The 25364-nt window shown below is 45.2% G+C and overlaps 1 protein-coding gene across 2 annotated transcripts in view; it reads right to left on the bottom strand.

Annotated features, from left to right (window-relative positions):
• ANO6 (anoctamin 6) overlaps positions 1 to 25364 on the bottom strand; it is a 172963-nt gene that overhangs the window by 66685 nt on the left and 80914 nt on the right. For both annotated transcript variants that reach the window (XM_084748943.1, XM_084748942.1), the window contains one exon: positions 5332 to 5460. In XM_084748943.1, the coding sequence (XP_084605069.1) occupies positions 5332 to 5460 (129 nt within the window). The remainder of the gene's footprint in view (positions 1 to 5331; positions 5461 to 25364) is intronic.

Below are 25364 nucleotides of genomic sequence, written 5' to 3' on the forward strand. Positions count from 1 at the left end.
CGAGCACCCTCACTCTTTGGTATCCTATGGTACCTTGGAACCAGTCACTACGTAGATGTAGAGGCTGTCTATGTACTGATATTAACGTATCTTAGAATCTGCTCAATGAACAGCCAAACTATCATGCCAATAGATTTTGTTTAAAAAATTTTGAGATGGGGTCTCACTATGTAGCCCATGCTGGCTTGGAACTCACTATGTAGACCAGGCTGGCCTTGAACTCACAGAGATCTGCCTGCTTTTTGCCTCCAACGTGCTGGTATTGAAGGTATATGCCACCTCATGTCAGTAAATATTTAAAAGTACATAATATAAAGTTCAAACCTTAGTTACTATAAAAACACTTAACTTGAAAGACAACAGTTTAACTTCTGAAAAGGAATCTACCAGAAACTTACACTGGTGTAAATATATTTATTGGTGAAGTTTTGCAGCTATTCCCATTAAAACCATAGAGAATACAACAGCAGCTACTATGAAGACTTGCTAGTTTCCCTTCAGAAGGCCTGCAGTTGTGTATAAATTCGAAAGAAGAGAGAACTGTAAGAAGCCAAAGGATAGCCGGGTGGTGGTGGCTCAGGCCTTTAATCCTAGCACACGGGAGGCAGAGGCAGGCGGATCTCTGTGAGTTCGAGGCCAGCCTGGTCTACAAAGTGAGTCCACGACAGCCAAGGCTACACAGAGAAACCCTGTCTCAAAAAAAAAAAAAAAAGGGCAGGCCTATCTCTGAATTCAAGTTCTAGGACAGCCAGGGCTACATGGAGAAACTCTGTCTTGAAACAAAACAAAAATAAAAACAAAACCAACAACAACAGAAGCCATATAATTTGTAGACAATATGGTCTGAAAAAAAAAGTTAAAAGAACCAACAGACACATTAGAACTAAAGAGCTTATCAAAGTATCCATCTAGACTCACAAAAATCAAGCGTCTTATGTCTTAAATAGAATAAGTCACAAACTACAATTTAAAACATTTTGACAAGCAATAAAAATTTAAAATAACTAACAAAATCTATCAAAAAGATACAAAACCCACATGGACATCACAAAACTTCAGTAAAGAATATAAAGTCTCATCAAATATCATGGTACGCTGTGCTTATCACCCTAGACGTTTGATGAACTTGAAAGCATTTCTCAAGCGAAGTCATCTAGCCGTTAAGTAACAGCTCTGCCTGGGGTGACTCCCTTGAGCAACGCCCAACAACTCTAAAGGGTCACGAGATGGAACACCAACTAATGTCTGCATTTTATATACAAGGAAGCGTGATCATTACTTTTAAATTATGTGTCAGTCTCTGAAGCAGACCCTTCTAGCGAGTTCCTAAGGTGAACGTGAAATACAGTCATTTACTTTTAAATGTGTACACCTTTCCTCAAGTTTAAGAAAACTAAACTTCCATCAATTACTAGGAATGGAGAAAAATTAAATAAAACTTATTCGGGACCGCACCTGCTGCTTTTGTTCTGTCCAGACACCACCTCCTCCCCATCCCCACCCCCATCCTATTGTTTGATTACATCATCAATATGGCCAAAAACACAGCTATCTGAAGAAGAGCTAAGTGCCAGACAAAACAAAGTCAAAGCGGACCAGTCTTCCGACTTGTTTGCAGTTCTGGCAAAAATGGAAAGGAAGAAGCAGTTACTACCATGACTGCGATGGAAGAATTGGAGCAGCGCAGAAACTGAATCAGAGGCCATGGATGAACGCTGCTCACCCGGCTAACTCCCTGCTTCTGCGTAGCTAGCTTTTGTTATGCACCTCAGGTCTACTCGCTCAGGGACAGCATGGCCCACATTAGGCTACAGCCTGTTCCATTAATTAGCAATCAAGAGAATACCCCCATCTCCATGCCCCAATCCCCACACCTGGGTGAAGGCAACTCTGTAACTGAGGCCATCGCTTGCAAGGTGTGTAAAGATGCCTACCAAGATTAGCCACCACTTCTGGCATGGTGGCATTTATCTATAATCTAAATACTCAGGGTGTATAGGCAGGTAGATTGATAGTTCAGGGTCATCACTACTGGCGAATTCAAGATGAACATAGACTACATGGGACCTTGACAAAGGATGGAAGAGAGTGAAGAAAGGAGGGAGGGAAGGATGAAGGGAGGGAGGGAAGGAGGGATGGAGAGAGAGAGAGAGAGAGAGAGAGAGAGAGAGAGAGAGAGAGAGGAAAGAAAGAGGCTATGATCTATGCTAGACAGGAAATTACAGTGGAAAGGCAGTACAGGGTCCTTCCAGAGGAGCGTCCCTATCTCTCAAAATAGATATTCCTCTGCTGCTGGCTGCCTGGAGTCCCAGCCCTCACCTCACACCCAGGGGATGCTTGCTTGAGGATCAGGGCAGAGGGATGGAATGGCCTCATTAGCATGGAAAATCACCTGCCTCAGAAACTGGCTCTAGCTGCTGATTAGTTACATAATTATTTCCTTCTGGCAATTAAGCCACTTTAAACCCTGTTTTCTTGTGGCCTGCAATGAAAATCATCCAAGCTGGTTCTGTGCAGAGCATAGCATGAGCCAAATAGGGCTTGCAGAAACAATTCACAGGCACCGCCACATAAAATGCAAAAGCAAACATCTTATGCTTTAAAAGGAAAGTGTCAAATTTAGGACATGATTTCACAACATGAAGGGGTAAACATGCATAGCATTTAAAGGCTTAGTTGGAACAGAATTTGGGGCTTTACATCTGTGAGTATATTCAGGGTGCCTTTGGCCCTCTTAGTCCCGTCTTTCCACAGCCCTGAAACTTGCTTACAGAACTCTTTTCATCAATTCTGGCAAAGTCATTCATGGTGGTGTTTTAGGAAATCAATATGACATACACAAAAACCATTTTCCTTTTAGGGGAAATGGGACTTTGAAATTGCCTTTCCTTGGCATTGCCCTAAATCCTCACTAAGCTCCGACAAGGAATACAGCAAAGCTCAGAAACGTCTGACTAATTAATAAAAATGTGGTTCCAAAGCTGGGCTTTAAATTTTGACAGAGTATAAAATTAAGAAATATATACAAATGCAAACTCAAAACACTTCAAAGCACAGCTTATGAATATCAACATCAAGGTACAGGCCTCACTGTGTTGGAGGACTGCCAAAATTAATGATGTTTTTTTCTTTTAATCCCTCCTGACTTATGAGAGTTACCCTGAGACCAATGCTTCTGTCTAAAGCAAATGAAGAACTTATTAATAATGTGAGTAGCTCTAGGGCCCCTTTACCACAGCAGTAACGCTCACGTCTGAAGCCAGACCACCTTCTATATACGTTACACTGGATTTCATCTGTTTAACTTGCTTTACATAAACCCAGCCCAGCTCTGGCAGCATGTGGGTGGTCTGTGCCGATTTGGTAATAGTGACTATGGATGTGCTGGCTAGTGTAGCATCCATGGAAAATGATCAAGTCCACCAGCAACTTTAGTGATAAAGCTGGGCGACAGGAGAGTCACGCCTTCTTTATCAGAGTGTTACTTTAGCATCACACCAAATAAAAAGAGAAAGTATAATGTTAACATTTGTGTGTCTGTGTATGTAACATTTATTTTATTTAATCTTACTCATAGCCACATGATACGTGTTAAAATCCTATTTGGCAGAATCTAGGATGCCACTGATTATATGATGAACCAATATTCTATATACCAGTAAGGAAAAAAAAGCCCCGCCAATTATAAAATTATATTCCATTTGTAAGATGCAATCTAAATTCAAAGAAGTCTAAGTGTGTTGGAGGGGCAGTGGGGGGGGGGTTTACAAACATGACAGAGAGATTTTCCTGAGGCAGATCCAGTCTTGCCAACAGCTTCACTTGCCGAGCTCTGCCTGATACAACAGTTTGAGCACAATGGCTGCAGTCGCGCCAGGTCCCAGCAGTGAACTCCCATGACTTCCTCCTTCCCCCTCCGCTGGCATCCTCTTTGCTTTGTGTTGATGCTCAAGTTGACTCTGAAACTGCCCAAGGAATATGCCAGAGCCTTTGTTTCAGCCTAGGTTCCCGAATGACTGCAAGCAGCTCAGCTCCACCCCTAAACCACATGCTGAACAGGAACGGCACCTTTTACTTTGGCACAAGGAATACATTCAGTGTGTGTGTGTGTGTGTGTGTGTGTGTGTGTGTGTGTGAGAGAGAGAGAGAGAGAGAGAGAGAGAGAGAGAGAGAGAGAGAGAGAGAGAGAGAGAGACACGCCATTATCACCCGGAGAATTGCTCCACACCACTCCAGCTAAAACAGTGGCTGAATTCGAATCTGGATTTCATTTTCTATATCCTGGGCTTAGTCTGTCCTACCAGACACACTTAAAACTGTAAACACAAACATGTCAATAAAACAGTTATTGGTTTTATTTTACAAGGATAAAAAAGGTCTCATCACTTGCTTCCAATGAACAAGGAGAAATGAGAAGACTGAAGATTGGTGTAGTTAGTTACGGGTGGAGTATTAGTAAGGACAACGAACGCTGTGTGTATGTAATTGCACGTGCCTGGGGGGGCCTAATACGAGGATGGAATGATTTCCAAAGTGGATCTAAGCATCCACGTATACACTCCTTTTGTCCTGTGTGAGTTCAGTGCAGTTTGTGTTTCAATTTAAAAAGTTCCAGGCGGCTGTGCTAAGCCTAGCCTGACTGTTTAATTTCTCAAAGAAAGAATGGCTTTGTTTCCCCAACAGGCAGAAGCAAAGGAAAGGGAGGAAGAAGTATGGCTGCCAATGGATGCAAACGAGGGGGGGAAAGGTGGCAGGAAACAGGAGGCTCATAGGCTAAGAAGAGAAGCTTGGACTTGGCCCCGCCCTGAACCTGTTAAGCCCTCACAACCTTGGGTGATCATGCGGCTTCTCTGACGCCAACTGTCATGCACAAAGGTGTAATGACAGAGCCCAGCTCACGTGTGGTAAGAGTTAAATGAGAGAAAAAAAAAATCACGCATGCAAAATGCACCTCTGACCGCAGAGTGAGCGCATGCGCAGGGAATGCTAGCTGGGATTGCATTTGTCCTTAATCACCAGCCTCTGTTCCCAGCCAGGTGCGAGCCGCCCTGGTGTGTCTTAATGTAAATCTGTTCTGCACAACAGAAGGTACAATTCCTTAAATGTGTATTGCCCCTTCAGTATGGAACCAGCTGAGGAAGCGCTCCACAGTTTCCTGCTAACAAGCCTTTAAGGAGCATGGACTGAGAAAGCAATGAAGGGACATTTGGTTCACAGTATTCTGCACCAGTTTCACTTGACTGCTTACATACGAACAACACATCTTTTCTCATTTCACAATATTAAAGGGAATAATAGGGAAACCAAAATAGAAAAAAATTTTTTTCCTACCTTCTGTTTTTCATTTGTCCCCTTTTTGTTGTTCTCCTTTTTACTTTCATCTTCATACACAAGAACGAAGTCGATTCGTCTCTGGCCATCGGTAAAAAAGAGGGAGTCGGGTTTTCCATTAAATTCTTCCTGTTTGGAGGGGAAAGCGGAAATGTGAGTTTTTGGAAAAGGGACGATTGATGAGTGTACATCTCTTTAGTCTTCGTGGGTTCACTGATGAGCTCGCTGAGAGAGAGAGACAGACGAGACAGAGACAGACAGAGAAAGAGACAGACAGACATTCTGGTTACCTGATCTCTGCAGCATATCTAGTCCTGGTTGGAGGAAGCCTGTGATTTGAGAAGGTTTTATGAGCAGGGCATCAGCCTAGAATGCTTGGGAACAGTCAGTGTTATTTGCAGGACATACCGTCCCAGATCCTACGTGCCTGGACAGCAGAGGGAGTGGGGGCTGGAAAGGAACTCAGCAGTGAGAACTTTCTGGCTGACAGACTGAATTAATTAGCAAAAAGAAAAATACGAGACTTAACACTGTTGATGGAAACCTTATCATCTTTCTAGACATCGCTTCATCTATGGTGTCAGAAGGAGCCACCATGTACACAAGGCCACAGTAGTCCTTGGTGTATGTCTGCCAATCCACAAGCTGTGTCCCCTGACCCATGAGGAGCAGACTTTAGCTGTATATGGTGGTACAAGCTACTATGATTCTAACACCAGGGAGGACCAACAGGCTAGCCTGGGCTACAATGGGATGCTGTGTTAAAAACAAGAGCAAGGGGGAGAATGAATATGGCGACAGAATAAGATATAGCATCAGGGGACGGGCTTAATATAATATAAAACGACCGCTCTCCCTCTGTTCCCGTACGCGTATGGACATAGTTGGTCTAATCTGCTGTGGGGAGAGTCTGTGTCCTCACAGCCTATAAAAAAAATGCTATGTCAACTTCGCTGTTAAGAACCAGACTGCTTTTTAACTAGTAAGTGATAGTTTTAAACATCCCCCCCCGCCCCCCAGTCATTAAAACAAATGGAGAATTGTGTTTCTTAATCATTCGATGGAGCAACTTGCATGATATACTCATCAAACATGATTAATTCTCTTCTGTATCCTTTCCTTCACACTTCTGAGAAGATGTAATCTTTGCAACTCATAAAACCAGCAGCGTCCCCTTCCTTTCCTCTCTCCCACCAGGGGGCGTGAAGGGCTCTACATCAATGATGCGCTTTCCACTCTTGGCAGGCTATCCCACCCGGGGTAGCTGCATCCATCCCCACACATCCCTCTAAACCAGTGGGTCCCAATCTTCCTAATGCAGAGACACTTTAACACGGTCTTCCTCATGCTGTGGTGACCCCCAAACTGTAAAAATGTTTCATTGCTACTTTATAACTGTAATTTTGCTACTGTTTTGAATTATAATGTATCGAACCTGTATTTTCTGATGGTCTTAGGCAAGCTCTGTGAAAAGGTCATTCTATCCCCCCCAAAGGGGCCGTGAAACCTCTTCACTAAGAGATGCCATGGACAGTATGGTTCTGCCTAGGGACTGTTCTTATTCAGGGCACAGAATGCCCAGGGAAACAAGACACACCCCTGACTCAGGCTCATGTTACTGTTCTTTTTTTTTTTCTTTGCTGTTTCAGTTATTTAAACTAACAAGCATAAGAATAAAGTTATAGGAAGATGCTAAGCCCTGAACTTTTCATTTCAACTACAGAGTTTTTTTTTTAAGGTGCCTTCATGTCTTCTCTTTGATGAGGGTGTTACTATGGGTGATGCCCAGGGTAGCTGCCAGAGGGAAAGGGCCAGTCAAGGTGTGTGGGGGGGAACCAGGAATAATTTCTCACACTGGCAATAGGAAGTTGGTAGCGTGTGACAGGGAAGCCAGGTTCTCACTGTAGACATCTGAGAGGTGCAGAGACACAGGCTGTTCTGAGCAGGCTTCGGTGGGGCCAGCAGCTCACTGAGGTGCTAAAGAACCAGGCCTGGAGTGTGCAGCACCACCATGCACACCACACACGCTGGCCATGCATGCATCGCCCTTGTGGGGCGGCACAGGCTGGGGATGCATTGCCCCTTCACAATGGCACAGGCTGGCAGCTACCTCCCAAATCAGCCAGTGGGCACAAAAACCTCTTGTGTGGGAACACAACACCATGGCTCTTTGTATGAAGACCCCACGAGTTGGCATCAGCTACCTGTTTGAAGCCAATGGTGAGAGAGTCTGATATGGGATTGTTAGGGTGGGCTGCCAGGGAAAGGGTGCCAACTAACTTCCTACTGCTGTAAAATCCAAATTTCTCATCTCCTGGCAGAAGACATACTACCAGACAACTGTGAGGAAGAAACAAGTCTAACTTAGACAGACAGACAGACAGACAGACAGACAGACAGACAGAAAGAAAGAAAGAAAGAAAGAAAGAAAGAAAGAAAGAAGCTTTGGGGGAAAAAGTATGGATTTTTCAGTATAAATTTCACTTACAGGCCCAACTCATACAGCAATCCATTCAAATCACAGGTAACCTAAAAAATTCCTTTCCCAACATGTTACTTTATCTAGAGGAAGGAAAATTTTAATAGTTTCTCCAAACAAACTTTGGTCATCGCACTGTGTCCGAGGTAGGTTGCTACTGAGTTCTGGTGTTTACTCTTCTTGCCTGAGTCAAATGGCGCAGAAACGAATAGTCAAAAATTGTGAAGCCTAATGATTCTTGTTCAGCAGCTTCAGTTTAAAAATACTTAAAGGAAAAGTTTGCAATTTCTCCGGTAACCTCATCTTAGAGACTAGAGCTTGCGCACAGTTCCCGACTTTCTCACTGGGAAATAATTCTTGTGCTCGCCAAAGGTAACTTCCAAACTTTTACCCTGAGTCTTGGGCAAATGTTTTCAATGTTAAGTCAATAAACATCCTTTCTGCTCTTTATGACTCGCACTTCTAACTCGAAAAGGTGTCTGCAACGTTCCAGTTACAGAGCCATTTCTGTAACATTCCATCTGTTTATATCCCTACCCAACCTGATCCTAAGGGCAACAGACTCCCATGAGCCCCCTGTTCCACCCCCACCCAACCTAGTCCTGAGGACAACAGACTCCCATGAGCCCCCTGTTCCACCCCCACCCAACCTAGTCCTGAGAACAGACTTCCATGAGCCCCCTGTTTCACCCCCACCCAACCTGATCCTGAGGACAACAGACTCCCATGAGCCCCCTGTTCCATCTCCAGCCAACCTGGCCTGATAAGGGCTCAAAGCACAACTTACATTCATTTGTCGTCGAATCAAAATAAGTCAAAATGTCACCCATTGCTAACGACCCCACCCTCCTTCAGCTGAAGCTCTGACAGTCTTCACTTGGGACTGCGAGGAAGTGTGCTCTGGCCACAGGGCATCTTACAACAGACCTTTGGTAAGCCCCGCAATGGTGACAGCGCGAAGGGAGGGAGGGAGAGAGGGAGGGAGGGAGGCCAGTGGTGCCCAGCCATGTGGCATTTCTAGATGCCTCTCCATCTGGCTTCTTTCATTCTACGTGCTCTCTCAAGATAACCCGAAAGGCAGGATCCTCACCCAAATCAGAACAAAAGGCCCCATATGGGCCAGTCAAGATGGCTGAATGGGTGCAGGTGCCTGTCACCTGGGTACACACAAAGAAAGAAAATGTAAAGGAAAAAATACTGAACTCTGGCTGCAAAGTTACATCGCCCGTGGACTGTAAGGTTACGGGATCCTACAGCTTCTCAGCGCGCACTTCACTTGGGCTAGGCCTTCCCCTGACCCCTCATCCCTCCACTACCCACACCCCACCTTCCTGCTCCCAGCTTTCCACATCTCTATTTAATCATTTCATCTATCTGCTCCACCTCCTAAACGCATCGCTCTGCGAGAGAATGGCCCATTTCTAGCGTCCTGGCTTCCGCACGTACACAACGTTAAGCTCAAAAACGCTTGAAGCTAGGGTTCATGTACAAGAAAGGACAAGCTGCTTTTGTCTTCGAGCTCCTGCGTGACCTCACCCAGCATCATTTCTTCCCAGTTCTGTCCATTTACTTGCAAATTTCATTTCTCTTTGAATATGTGCCACGTATCTATTTGTCAGCTGATGGACAGCCACGTGGATTCTGTTTCTTAGATAATGTGAACGGAGCCCCTAAGGACACGGAAGTACAAGCATCTCTATCATAGGGTACAGAGAAGACCTCTGGGTTCATGACCAAGAGTGACATAGCGGAGTCATAGAGGAGTCTGTGTTTAGTGTTTTGAGAAACCTCTACACCAGTGGTTCTCAGCCTTCCTAATGATGTGACGCTTTAATATACATCCTCATGTTGCAGTGACCACCACCCCCCCAGCCATAACATTATTTGTTGTTACTCTATAACTATAATTTTGCTGCTGCTATAAAATTTTAAAAACTTTTTATTGTGAATTTCACCTCATGCACCCTAATCACACTTATCTATTCTCCCTGCCCCCCCCATACCTGCTCTCTACCCTTGTAACCTCCCCCTCCCTCAACAGAGGAAAAAAAAATCTCATCATGGAAGCTGTAGTGTGTCACAGTGTGTCCCACAGTTTACCCCTCTGTCTACACTCCTTTACTTGCAAAGACTTGTTGGTCTGGTACAAGGCCTGTGGAGTCTGGGTTCTGCTTTTCTATTGATACTGGAATCTCACTGGGACTCCTCTCAGATACCCTGTCGTTGCTCTGTGTCATGGAGATCCTGTATTTTTGGATCTATAGGACTGGCCCCTTCACGCACCCCAGCAGTTCAGCAATGGGGTAGATGTTGGGATGGGCCAATTCAAAGGCCTGGATCTGGGCCTGAGAGGTACCTGAGTTTGTCAGGTGGTTGGCTCTCCTGCTCTTGTGGCCAGCTCACCAGCAACCTCTCACACCAGGACCAGCTCTGCCCTGCTCTCCAGGCCTGGCTCTTCCCAAGTGTTGCAGCCGGTGAAGGACAGAGCCAGTTCTCCAAGTCTCATGACCCCAGGGCCAGCTCTCCTGTTTGCCAGAGATGGTGAAGGACAACGGAGAGGAGAAGAGCATCTCTCCCTCATCCACACCACTATCCAGCACACAAAAGGCAGGGCTGGCTCCCCCACACTCAATACTGTTACTGTGTTTTATGATGGTCTTAAGCAATCCCTGTAAATGAGTTGTTGGACCCACAAAGGGGTGGCAACCCACAGGTTGAGAACCAGTGCTCTATATTAATTTCCAAAGTGGCTGAAACAGCTTGCACTCCCACTAACAGTGTGTAAAGGTCCTCCAGGATCCACACCAGCATTTATCATTTATTTCCTGTAGATGGCCATTCTGACTGGGGTGAGATGGGATCTTAAAGTGGTTTTAATCTGTATTTCCCTGCTTTCTAGGGATGCTAAACACTTTAAGTGCTAGCAACCATCTGTATTTTTGTCTTTAAAGAACTCTTAATCAATTCCATCGTCCATTTATTAATAGGGTCATTTTCTTTGTGTCTAGTCTTTTTCTAATTCTTTGTAAATTCTATACACTAATCCTATGTCAGACGTGTATCTGGCAAAGAATTTCCCCCATTCTGTGGGCTGCCTCTTCCCTCAACTGACCGTTTCCTTTGCTACTAGGAAGTGTCTCCCATTTGTCAATTCTTGGTCTTTATTTCCTGGGCTACTCAAGACCTAGTTACAAAGTCCTTCCTGTGCTTCAGGTTGAAGTCTCCTCCCTCCTGGTCCCTCCAGCAGTTTCACAGCAGGCAGGAGAACGTGTGTGGTGTGATGTGATAACAGGGAGACTACGGGAAGACAAAACCTTACACAGGGATGGGAAGAGGTGGGGCGAGAATTTGAGCGGTGAGATGGGCTTACCAAACTCAAGGATGGGTGAAGGATCCATAAGAAAACTACATAGTCTGGGTTATTTTTGGGAGGGATGTGTGTGTGTGTTTGAACAGAGGTACCCCACTCTAGTTAACAAGGCTGCTTCTAGAAGACACAGCTAATCAAACATCTCAGTCCCAGGCACAGGCTACTTCCTCACTAGTTGTTGGTCAGGGAGGCCTCCAGAGGCAGCCAAAACAATGCAGGCTACTGCAGTTCTCTTGGCTGCCCACTATGACTAGGCAGCACGTCCCTATTCCTGAAGACACACTGGTTAAAGGACGCAAAGAAACCAACCTTGAGATAACTAGGAAACACTCCCTGCTGGCCAGCTTTTGTGGTGTTGGAAGGTGCTATGTGGGTAGCTAGGGAAGAAAAGACATCAACAGTTTCACCGCGTGCTGGACGGTCCGTGTTACAGGAAGGATGCACCTGCCCATTAGGGCAATAATGACAGGACAGTTACGGGGCAGCCAACTGATCTCATGACTAGATCTGACGCCTGAACTACTGACAGTAATTCATGCCTGGCACTATAAATCAAAACAAGAACAACAACACCAACACAACAACAACAACAACAACCCCACAGGAAGCCATAAGCCCTAGGAGAGAACTTATTGATGCTGCTTTGCTCAATCTTTGAGTAGCAACCCCTTTGGCAAACCTCTATCTCCAGAAATATTTATATTACAATTCACTATTGTAGCAAAACAACAGCTATCAAGTAGCAATGAAAATAATTTTATGGCAGGGGGGTGTGTGGTCATCACAACGCAAGGAACTGTATTAAAGGGTTGCAACATTAAGAAGGTTGAGAATCACTGTGCTAAACGGTCATGGCCATTAGCAAACTGCCTTCTAAATATGTTTTGACGTGGGACTCAGATCCATGAACTCATAGCAACTGTGACCACCTGCTTAATAACTGTACAAGATCAAGCCAGCCAAATTGCCAGCACAGGTGGGGGAAGTGCTCTCTAAGCTCTGCCCTTTAAGAAGGAGCTGTTGGCAGTTTATAGCTGCTGCAGGAGGAAGAATTATTTTCCCCCCACTGGCTCCCGTTGGCAGGTGCAGTGCATGGCTCCATATCCGGGAAGATAAGGGTGGCACTACTTGAAGTTGGCTGGAGGACTGTGGTGAATGGCCCCTATAGGCAAATATATGTAAATGTTTGGTCCACAGTTGGTAAACCGGTTGGGAAGGATTAGGAGGCGTGGCCTTGTTGTCACTGAGGGTGGGCTTAGAGGTTTCAAACACCCAGCCATTCCTGGTTATCTCTCTTTTTTCCTGCTCCAGCACCATACCTATCTGCTACCCTGCTCTCTGCCATAGCAGCCATGTACTCCAAACTTGTCCTCTGTAACCATGAGTACCAAATCAAATGCTTTTTTAAAATAAGTTGCCTTGGTCACATTATCTCTTCACAGTAATAGAAAAGCAACTAAGACAGGGACATACTGGAAGGGGGCTTGGAGAGAGAAATGAGGAGTAGCTATGATCACATTTTATTGTTTACATCTATGAACTTCTATACAAGTGAGGGGATGACCATCTGGATATAATCTGAATAAGAAAATTTAATTTTAAAAAGAATAAAGAAAAGTTATAACAAGATAAAATATATGAATATATAAATATATTCACATAGTAAGTATAGGTAGGTATGTAGTAATATAAATATATATTATATATATTGCTATTATTGTGGTGGGAGTGGTCAATGTTGAGACTCATTACTATTCAAAATGCTAAGAGAAAGGCTGTGATTGCTCAGCCAAAGATGGGACATCTACATAACCTCCTGCCCAAGGCTCAAGGGACATCACAGAAGGAAGGAGCCAGCGGATGTTATGGACTGCTGTAAAATGCTGTGCTCTGGATAGGACATGGCTATTGGATACATGAACTGAACAGCAACTGTGGTTACCTGCAAAGGTCAGGCCAGTTAAAAATTCCATCAGGATACTGTGGGGGAACAGGACCTGGGAGGGGCCCTGGGGAAGCTGGGGGGTGGGGAGTGAGGACAGAGACCATCACACACATCGCATCACGTAGGGAACTTATTTTGTTCAGTGTCTTCAACCCTAGTGTGCAGCTGAGGAGGTAAATATGTGCATTCTTCTCGCTGTTGTGAAGGAAGCACACGCGGGCCCTCATCCCATTCACAGTCTTAAGCGAGACTTCCAGTTACTGTAGGACAATGGCTAAGAGAGAACGCCTCAGAGTGAGTGTGTTCCAGTAATAACTTGGCAGGGAAATTCCACCTAGGCAATCTGGTCAAAATGTGGCATTGAGTTTTCCCTTGGAGAAGCTGCTACAGTCACACGAGAGGGAAGTGATATGGGCACGTGAAGGTCTCTCTTCTAGACAGAAATGGGGTGTGGGGTGAGAGGGACCCGAGGAAAGGGCCTCATGAATGGAGGGGCTCTGTGTCAACTCAGGGCAGGTGCGGTGGAACCCGCTCTGCCTCACTAATAAACACTCTCGGGCTCCTTGACTTCCGTATGTCTGTGAGTGTAACTTGTCAACACTGGTCTAGTCTCACATGTCATTAAAAATGGGTCCTCGAAAATCCCTGTCAGGGACCCAGTCCCACCTCACTCCGGCAGAATCTATTATCATCATTCGAAATGCTGAATTTAAATTATTTATTCACAATCAGGATGAAATGTGGCTGTATTGGCATCTTTGCTCCAACTCATGTTTATGCATGAGGGGGTCCGACACTTGCCTTGGACAGTGAAACTGATTGCGTCTGAAGAATTTCCAGACAACCTGGAACACTGGCGTGCTCCCGGCTCGTGTGGGCTTACAGCATTCCCCTCACACAAAGCAGGCTGTAAGAAAGGCGAGTTTTCCAATAATAGCTGAGAAAGTGCACTATGAAAAATATCAGAAATTTCATACAGCCAAAGAGTGTAGCAAGGAACTGCTCTCTGCAGTTCTTATGACTGGAAAAATAAAGCAATTAATTCTAAAACCATGTGGGGAGCGAGGGGGACCATTCATAACAGAACTAAACTAAAAAATGCAGTACTGTCCTTTCTGCAGTAAACCCTGAACACACAAACACACACACACACACACACACAAAGTTCAGCTCAAGCAAAAGCCTTTATTCAGATCTCAAAACACAGGATTTAATTTCATTTAAATACTACAAATGGCACATCTCCATTTTCCTGACTCCTAGAATACAAGCTATAAATAAGTGAAATGCTTCTCTCTGTACAATAATGTAAACATGCTATGAAGCAGGAGAAACTTCACTCCTTTTATTTTGATCAAAACGCAAATTGCAAATCAATGTCAAGAGGCAAATTTTGAACTAAAAACGCCCCAGGACTGAGCTGAGGGAGGTTGAGTATTGAGGGGGAAAGACAAATATTTGAAGAAAGCAGGGGTGGCAGGAGGAGGACGTAAGAGGTTAGTCACAGGGAGAGCAGAAGTGTGAGCACACAGAGCCGGTACACAGCAGCTTCTCTCTGGCCAGACCGGGCATTCCAGAGTGCTGACTGCAGAGAAACCGAGGCAAAAGAGCCCACTGAAGTGACAGAGGACAGGCGCTGAAGTGAGGACTGTTTTTAGAGTGTGTCTCAGGATGTTCCGAGAGCAGGTGGTGTGGACTCTGTGACAATCACTGTGTACTCAGGGGAACCCCAGTGGTTTCTGTGGAAGTCAGACTTCCCCTCCCCCAGGCTCTCCGTTAACCACTCAGTTCTGAAGGTGGTGACCAGTATTCGCTCACCCTGGACTCTCTACCGGGCCTCTCCGGGTATCAGGACCTCCGAGAATTTTTCCCCCTCTAAACTACCAAGACTCTTAGTCTCCTAATGGAAAAAAAAATTATGCTCATTTTGAAATAACTCCCAACAACACAGTAAAGTATAAAGAAAGACATAAAAGTCATACGTAATTCCATCTCCCAGAAATGAGCTGAGTTTTAAAATATTTTTTTGAGATCATCCTTCCAGGCATGCTCACGTACACATTAAGTAAAATGGCACCATACGCACACACTGTTTTACAAACATCGATCAGAGACGTTTTCTAGCTTTATATAACGCTCTGAATCATCGTGTTTAATAGCAGCAATATAATTTAGCTAAACAGTTCCTCTACTGACGAACACAGGAGTTGCTTCCAATTTTCTGCTTCTATAAACACTGCTGCAATGCGTTTCCTTGTACATATGTATATGTGCACATGTTCAATTACTATTTCATTAGGCTAAATTCTGGAAGCAGATTTTTAAGTGCTACAGCCTGTTTGAATGCACCCGATAGAAGAGTTGCTTAAACCATTGTCATCCCAACCCTCTCTCTCTCAAACTCAAACACACACACACACACACACACACACACTCACTCACATCCCTCCCCACACAGTGTAAGAACACGAGTGTGCCAGGCACCACGCTCCCTGGAATACAGCCTTCCACTTTCCTACCACCATGGCCAAAATGTGTATTTCTGGTTCTTCCTTTTGTACCTCTTAAGCAGAGAACAGTCACATTATCACAGGCTCTGCTCAAAGGAATTACTACGTTCCTAAGTAGTCCCTATTGCTACCCTTGACCTAACTGGCCTTTTTAAGTAAATTCTAAAAACACTTACTTTGGTGGTGAAATCTGAGGCAGCACAGGGAAAACAGGCAAGAGGGCAACAGAGAGCACAGAAGAGACTTACAGGACTCTGTGTGGTTCAGTTTGAAAACCTGACGCCTGCGAGACCTGCTAAGTCATGGGGAGCACCTGCCCCTCTTCAAAGTTAACCCCAGGTGGGGGGTGTGAGGGAATGGCTGGCAGAGAGGCTCAAGCACCTTTGAAGGCGCCCTGGCAGCAAGCTATGTGTGGAAGCAACGCTCTGTAGCCACCATGGACACTGGTGCCCACCTGACACCGAGTGACGCTGCCCGAGACGCTGTTAGAAAGGCAGCAGCAGTCTGCGCTTGCAGAGAAGACAGGGCACTACATAGAACGAGACCTTAGAAAGCACTCATTTTTACCAAGTACCCCCTGGAAGGAAAAGGGAGACATACTCCAGGCCCTGTAAGCCCGCCCTGGGTTCGATGGCGCTGAGCCATTATTTTCATGTGGACATTAAACTGCAACGTGCCCCATTGTAGAAGGTCACCAGAGCACTGGCTGACTTTTCATCACAGATTACAGGCCACCCTCACAACCACCAAACACTGGTTCTGCGTTCCAGCTCATACATTTTTCCATATTTAGAACACACTACTTATTTGGCTTATAACGGTTGCGGTGTCGTTGAATTGGATGCCAAGTTCATAAAAGTGCTGTGTTTTATCTGTAAACTGTTTCCACATTTTTTTTTCCAAGTGGTGGGACTTGTTATTTTCAGTTATTTCTTACAAGGCACAGATGTGGGTTTTTTTGTAAATAATGGGAATGTATCATTACGATGTCTTCTTACATGCCATGGCCTCCTGATTCGCCATGTGCATTTTTGCCTTTGCTAAATACCAGGGTTCTATTATTAGGACCCCACATTCCAGATGCCAGCAAGGACGAGGGCATGTCATCTCCAGCATCTGTGTTTCTGTCTCCCTCAAGCTCATGACAAGGGCTCAGTTCTTTTATCAAGTGGCATTCTTGCATACTTGTAAATACTCTTTAAACTTTCTGAACTAGAGTTCAGGGGCGGGCCTATGAAGACAGAACTTTGAAATGATGTCTAAAGATAAAAATCTCCTTTAAAGGACTTCACCAGGGCCGGGGATGCGACTCAGTGGTATCAGCATAGTCCTGGGTTCTATCCAAAGCTCCGCTCACAGAAATCTAACTAACTATGGAGACTCCGGTCAGGTACCTTCCTGCTCGGCAGGGAGCTACCCTCACAGTCTTCTCTTAAACCCTCAAGAGCTGCAGTGTGACTGATCTCAACAACACAACTTCATTCTTTTTCATTTTCCGTTTCATATCCTATGGTCTTTCCTACCTTGGAGGAAGGGGGCAGGGAGGAAATCTCAGTTTAGTCTTAAAAAAATAAGAAAACTGCAAAGCAGCATCAAACAATAAAAAGAAAAAGTGAAAGTGCCCATTGTAGCTCTTTTTTATAATTTCCCACTCTAGAGTAAACTGTCATTTGTTTATTTTATTTTCAGCTCTTGGTGCTAGTGTTAGTAAAAGTACTGTGAGGGATAAACTACGTCCCACTGGATAAGGTACAGGCTAGCGATGGGTGCTACAAGAGAACTTGTTTGAGAGAAGCGCTGTCTCTCCTAGAGGCTAGGCTCCCGAGGTCTCAGATCCCCACACATCAGTGTGTCTGGGTTCGTCTTTCATCCACTTGCATAAAACTTTGAATCCACTTCAAATTTTAGTTTATACCCTCTTCTGAAGAATGCTGGATAGGGTTTCCACCTTAAACAAGACGGCTGCCCTAAATTACATTTCCGAACTTTTTCAAGACTGGCTCCCCTGTCTTATAGTCTGGGATCAGGTAGAGCCAGAATGGCACTGCGCCTAGCTTCCGTCTTGGTGTGATTTCACGGTACTCTACCTAGAAGTTGAGTTGTAGGATGCCTGGTCTTCGGGAGCAACTTCTTTACTAGCCATATTTCAGCTGCTTTTGAAACATATATGATTGGTTATATCTTAAACACACTGGTAGAGCCATTCACCAAGCTCATGGCTACGGATTGCCCCCTTGGCTCCATCATTCACATCAATAAGTTCGCAGGTCAACAGTCTTAAACAGTGAGCCACTGCACGGCAGGTTCCTCAGCTGAGAACGAATAGTTTCCTAATACAGCTATCCAGACTGTGAGCTGAGTTAGTCTTCACATCTTCCCTGGGTACCTGGGTAATTCTTCCACAGATTCCCTCAAGGTTGCGATCTTTCACCTCCTCTAGTGACGTGAGGTTGACAGTCATCTAAGGGTTTTCCTGAGGTGGCAAGACGTCTGTGGTAAGCATGTTATCTGAGAGAGCAGCAGGCACTGTGTTATTGTCAGCTCCAGGGTCCTGAGCAGGGGTGCTCCCCTCCCCCAATTGTTCTATGCCCTAGAGACTTCTCAAGCCACAATGATCTCACTTGACCTCTACTTGGCAATTGATGTTTTACTTTCATTCAAACCAACAGGAAGGAAAACCCAGAGCCCAAGAGAGCAAAGGGTCCGTGCCAACCAGCATCCATTGGATGATGTTCTATAGAGATGCTACTTCCCCCCTTCAACCAAAAGGTGGTATTAAAAGAAGTGATGGGGCTGGAGAGATGGTTCAGAGGTTAAGAGCACCGTCTGCTCTTCCAGAGGTCCTGAGTTCAATTCCCTGCAAGCACATGGTGGCTCACAGCCATCTATAATGCGATCTGGTGCCTTCTTCTGGTCTGCAGGTATACATGCAGGCAGAGTACTGTATATATAATAATCTTAAAATCTTTTTAAAAAAAGAAGCAGCAGCAGCGCTGATGGCTGTGCTAGGATGGTATTTCCATAACGTGCAGCCCTAACAACTCGTTCATAACAATGGCAGGAAAACGTGAAAGGCATCACAGGGAGGAAGAGAAATAAAACTTTATAAAACCCCACTCAATTATTAGAGGTGTTCTGTAAATTAAATGCTCCAAAGAAACGAGTTTCTAATAGAGCCAGCAAGATGGCTCAGAGGTTAAAAGCAGTTGCTGCTCTTGCAGAGGACAGCACCCTTGTCAGGCAGCTCACCAGTGCTTGCCTATACCTGCGGTTCAGGGAGGCAGAAGGGCTCCTCAGCTCTCCTGAAGCTGGAGTCAGTTACAGACACAAGTGCTGCAAACTGAACCCAGGTGCTCGGCAAAAGCAGTATGACCTCTTAACTGCTGAGCCACCTCCAGCCCCCTTAAAAAAAAAAAAAGGCGGCATATCGCTGTCATGGAGAATGGATACAGAAAGGAGGAGGTTGGGGTCAGAGAAGATAGGTGGGAAGAAAATGTACTAGCCATTGGGACAACTTCAACTGTCGTGATCCTAGCATAAGAACTGGCTGGAAGCCTCCTGGCAGGAGTACAAAAGGGAAACCGTGCTTAATAATATAGTTCTGTTATCAGAAGAAAAGGAAGCATTCTCAATCCTTCTGGGGGGGTGGGGTGGGCAGAAAAGTCTTATAAGGGACCTCTCACAAAAACACCCTGATTGTGTCCGTTTCTCTAACAATGCCGTTAGCAGGGAGTGGAGCTATTATAACACGCTGTGCAGATAACCTCGGACCGTCGGCTCTGGCTCTCTCAGCTCACTTCTCCTTCCGAAGCCGTCTCCTTAACCCTCGGGTCCCCCAGTGCGGCAGCACGCAGCCTGTGCTGGGCTCTCAGCAGCTGGATCACAGTTCACAGGGCACACTCTCTGCCCTCTGGTGCACCCCGTACCCTGCCCACACAGGAACGCGCCTAAATATGCTCAAGTCCCGAGGGCAAAGACACCTGCTGGTCTGACTGTAACCGACAGACTGTGAACAGCTCTCCCTGTTCTAACTATCCGGTCTAACCTCATCTCTTCTAAGCAGGGGTTTGACTGTCATCTACCTCGACTCCTTGGCTCGTGTAACGTTCTCTCACCACCTACCCAAATCCCAGTTCTTCCTTGTTTTCTAAGCCACTGCGTGCGTGTCCCACCCACCTCTAGAGACGCCTGACCCTTTGGGGGAGGGGATCCGAAAGGCCAAAAACACTTCTATAATATAGAAGACGTTGTTTGTCTGTCTTCTGTTAACATCTGTGAGTCAGCACTTACGGGGCGGGCTGTAGAGACGGCTCAGGGGTTAAGAGCACTGGCTACTCTTCCAGAGGACCTGGGTTTGATTCCCAGCACCCACATTCCCACACAACCCTCCTTATCTGCAGTTCCAGAGGATCCCATGCCATCTTCTGGCCCCATGTGCGCATGTGGTATACAGACGTGCATATGGGCCAAATACCCATATCTATAAAATTAAATAAGGCTTAAGAGAAAAAGTGGTGAAGGGTTAAAACCACTGCTTTACTGAACACACAGCGGCCCCACTGTGCCGCAGCCACGTCCTACCCACACTCACGCCCTTGAGGCAGAGTAACTGTGCCCAGCTTTACCAACTGGCACACGCACTTTGCAGCTGTTTAACATGCGGAGCAAAGCAAGAAGTTCTCATAAAACAGAGCTATCTACACACAAAAGGTTCCTGACAGCTCCAGAAAAAGTGCTTCTGACGTGTGTGCTGAAATCTCTCCCGGCACCAGCAAACACTCCATTCCACAGAAATTGATCAAAACCTGGTTATAAAGACTTAGGCACAACACTAACTCTCCATGTTGGGGGTCGTGGGAGATTGCCTCCGACCCTCTGACATGTACTCTGGGGCCCATGATTTAGTCACTGCCCCTTTGCAGGGTGGCCTTGCGGGCACACAGAGGAAGGGGTGCAGGCTAACCTGATGAGACCTGATAGGCTGTGGCCATGTGGTGGGGGAGGAGGGCCCCTCTGTCAGCAGTCTAGGGGAGGAGAACAGGGTAGAAGAGGGAGGGAGGTGGGTAGAAATGAGAAGATAAGAGCTAAGGGATAATAATCAGGATGTTTATTATATTATATTATATTAAGTAAATTATATTAAGTAATAAAAATTTACAAAAGACTTAGGTAGTTGGCAGATACTTTCAAGAAAACATTTGTTATTAACGACCATATCCTAAAGCTTCAAACAAGTATTAGAACTTAGCATTCACCACGGCCATCTGATAGCTTCCCAATAATGGCTTTTTGTTGAGACTTAAGGTAATGTTATAAAAGGTGATGTTTTTTTCCTCATTTTGTATAAAGAAACAAGTAAACATTTGTAAGTGCTGCTAATCTGTAATATATACTGTAATATATAATCAAACATGAAAACCTATCTACTCTAACACGGAGATGCAAAATACACAGAAGGACATTTCTCCTGCTATATTATGTTTTTAGGAAAAAAAAAGATGTTCTATATTAAAATATGCTAATGTACATTAACATGCTTCAATATTAATTTACACTGCCAATCTTTGGTTTATTATTGATTATGTTTAAATTGATTAGTAAATGTGTTGAATTTCTGTTTTAAGTTCTAGTGCACTGATCACTACATGGGCACACTCTACTGAGTGTAAAATATTAAGACCATAAAAGCTGAGAGCTATGGTTCTACACGATATTTCTAACTTTGCATTATATAAATTACCACAGTATGATGCCATCCATACGTAGCATAATGTCATGTATTTGTGTGTATACCATTGATAAGTGTAATTGGACTATATAACACTGAAGGGAAAACTTGTTTTGCTCTTAGCCTGTAACACCAAGAGAAGTGGTTCCGAGGATACTTGTTGCACTGACTTGAGGTAACATAGTCCAGTAAAAATATTTACTGTAACCACTCGGTTAAAGTCTTATAATTAGCAGCCAAAAGTCAGTACTAATGGTCTCTTCTTGCTGGTTTGCAAGAGCTACTGTAGATGATGTTGAAAACAAGCAACTCCATCCTAAGGCAGCCACCAGATTGTTTATTTGAAGTTTCTGTGTCTTTGGTTTGCTTTCTTGAGATGAGGCTGAGGGTCTTTCTGTGACTCTTGGAACCACGTGAGCTCCAAATCCTCCTGCTTCACATCTTCCTGCACAGCTGAGCATCCAGGCCAGTGATGATGCTGCACTTGCGCAGCTGAGAGTCCAGGCCAGTGATGCTGCACCTGAGCTCAGGGATGTCCGTGGATGCTTCCTCATTTTTGTGCCCATAGGTCCTTTTTCTAGACTCTCCTTTATCTCCCACAGCAAAGTCTCAAGGGCCTTCCCACGGCTGCTTGCTGAGGTTTCCTCCCTTACAGCTCAGAGTGCCTTACCTCTCCTTAAATGTCATGTCTGATAATTCTAATTGTTGAGCTATTTGTATAATGGCTTAATTAATGTCTGTCTCTCTCTAGAATGTATGCCCCAAGGGGACACAGACTATGCCACCATTTCATTGCATTTCCCAGGAGACTTACAAAAACATTAAACGCATAAATATTAAATAAATAAACTGAAATTAATCCCCCATTTACCCGGTGACATTTTATAATTAGGCAGATAAAGGCCAGGAGAGAAATTCCGCTTTGCATCACGTAAGGAAAGGAATGGTCCGGTGTGCATTTTTAAAGGTGCCCACAAGAGTGGGTACCAGTGGGTGGTACAATGCTGAAGGGAGATTGGCTTCAAGAAAGAAGGGTGGGAGGAACAAAGGAGCTGAGGAATATTACTACTTCCTGCAAAAGCAGCCAGGGGCACAGTGTATGTTATCTCTGTAAAGCTTACATGAACACGCTCGGCCTCCAGCCAGGAGCAAGGAGAGCACATGTGGTCCTTTCTATGTTTAGAGCATCATCTAGGAAACCTAAGGCACAGGCAGCACTCTGTGCACACTGGGACTTAACCTACGACTCCAATAGGCCTCAGAGACCGACCTTCAGCCACCAGCCAGTCAGCAGCATCTGCACAGATAGTGACTTGACACAGAGGTAGACACTGTGCCCACTCTTGGCCCTGAGGGAAAACCTCTGAGATGCACTCCATTTCCCCACGGAGCACATGGGTTAATAAATACTGAATGACTGGATGAATAAATTCTTACTACAAAGTTTAGCGAGGTTGGTAGTGGTTGATTCAAAACTGAATAATTTAAATGGGCCTTATTCCTAATTCATTAAAAATTCTATTAGTGAGTTTTAGAAAGGGCTCACTCAATATATTTATTGGCCAGTTGTGCTGCTGGCATTTTAGAATGCTGCTGGTTATAATTAATTCCCAACCCACTGTTAATTTGGTCCATATATAAAAACCAATAAGTATACTTTCTCAGGGATACAAGTTATTGATGATCTAGCCTGTTCCTTAAGAACGAGGCCAATTTCTGATACCTACAGAGTGACATCACTTTAAAGGAAAGTGGCATAGGTGGTTGAGCAATGTCCACACAGTGCTTTCGCCTGCAGTGTGCCAAGCATCCACGACCACTGACTGAGCCAAGGCTGTTGTTCCCTGTGTAACTTTATGAAACACATTGCCCACACTTTCTCCATCCTTGCGCAGCCGCTGCACCACAAGCTGGCGAGGAAGCCTACCACTGACTGCCCTGCTTTTTCTGTACAAGGGAAGTGGAAAAAGCAAAAAGGAAGCTGCTGATGGGAGCCAGAGGGCAGAGCCACCGAGAGCCACAGAAGGCTTCCAGAGCCCCAGGTCCATCTGAGGCTTCACTTCCTACTGCGGCTATTAGAACAGCTTCTGCCTACAAAAAACAAACAAACAAACAAACAAGCAAGCAAACAAAAAGCCAGTTCCTAAGAGGATGTAAAAATGTTTTTTAAAAGCTCAGAAGTCCCTCATTGTTCTCACCTTTTTCTTTATCCCTATTTCACACTTCATGTATTGACAGCAAATATGCATAAAGTTTAAGGGTACAGTGGTGCTTGCCTGTGGTTTAAGTAGTCAGACAGCTGAGGCAGGAGGACTGCAGGCTTAAGGCTAGCCTGGGCTAATGGTAGGACCCTGTCTATAAACCACCCACAAAAAGCTTCTGACGCTGCGTGGAACAGAGTGACACAAAAGCCCCACCAAGCCGCCTGGTAAATCTGATGGCCTGTTCTGTTTTTTGGGCACTTCACTGAGATCAAATTTTACCCCGGAAAACAACTCGGGTCCAGACTTGATATGTTCTAATTAATGTTAACACCATGAAAGAGAATGTTCCAGCACTGATGGTGCTGTTTTGTGGTAATTACAATCTATCAGGTCACAATTGTCTATATCTCACAAAGTGACTTGGAAGGAACTGCAAATGCATTTGGGCTTTCTAGGTAAAAATGTGTCTATTGTTTCTCAGCAGACTCACTGAAGAATACCTAAGACTTTTAATAGCATCACAAGATGGCTCAGAGTGTGTGGGTGACCCCAACATGCACAGCAAGACGCATACGGCATGTGTGCACGTGCGTGCATGCATGCACGCGCGCACACACACACACACACACACACACACACACACACACACACACACACAAAGTGTGAAAGAGAATTTAAAACTTAGGCTCACCTTTTGTTTCTATTTGATGAAATAACAAAACCTACAGTTAACTGGGAACCTTTATAAATTAGGAGATTTTGTAAAGTGAAAATATGGCACCAATCCCACTGGTCCCTCTTTAATTTTATAAGAAATCCTGTGATTCCTAGTGTACCCACACTCCCACATGCCCCTGTTTTCTCTTTACATTTTTATCGCATCTGCACATCCATGCTGCTGCAGGTCATAGCACGGTCAGGTTGCTGGCCAGGAGACTCCTAGCTTTCCATGGGCGCTCCTGTGCTGTGCGTCCAGATGCCTTCTAATCAGATGAGCTCCACCGTAAATAGACATCCTAACTGTTCAGAATATGCCCAGGGCTTCCGGCCTTCCTCGACATGTTTTTGTTAATTTAATTCTGACATCCCCACACAACAGAAAGCTCGCTTTGAATGTCCAATGTGACGCTCTGTGAGGCAGGGTGCACAGGGCATTGACAGTCATGGATTTCTGACAAGGAAGGGGTAAAAACCAGGCGGAACAAGGAGAAGAGGATTTTAACCAATCATGTAATTCGGCTGCTGATCAGGACAGAGTGGGGAAAAAAAAAATGAAATCAATCAGATGCATCAACGAGCCACACTGAATGAAGACACAAAGGGGATTCACAGCCGCTCCCACTCTTCACCACCCCACAGGTCCCACAAGTGCATCCCGCTCTACACGAGCCGTCCATGGCCTGTCCTCCCACCCACTGACCCATCCCGTGTCACATCTTCATCATCCCCATCTGGCCCTGGTCATCTGACCGCATCGGAACGCCGCTGGGGGGTTAAGTGTTTCCACGGGGAGAAGCCTTCCTCCTGGAGTGCAGTCTCTCCGCTATCCTTGCCTTCCACTCACTCACAGTGCTGACGAGGTGGCTCCTAAGGAGAACACCCTCCAAGAGGACCCCAGCTCAGTTCCCAGCACCCACAATGGGCAACTCACACCTTCCTGAAACTACAGCTCAAGGGGATGCCAGGCTTCTGGTTTCCTTGGGTACCTGTGTGCATGCACACACACACACACACATACACACACACACCACACACCCCTACCTAATTTAAATGTTAAAAATACCTTGAAAATGAACT

The sequence above is a fragment of the Acomys minous genome (assembly GCF_964271855.1).
Source record: "Acomys minous genome assembly, chromosome: 12".
In the NCBI taxonomy this organism is placed as follows: Eukaryota; Metazoa; Chordata; class Mammalia; order Rodentia; family Muridae; genus Acomys; species Acomys minous.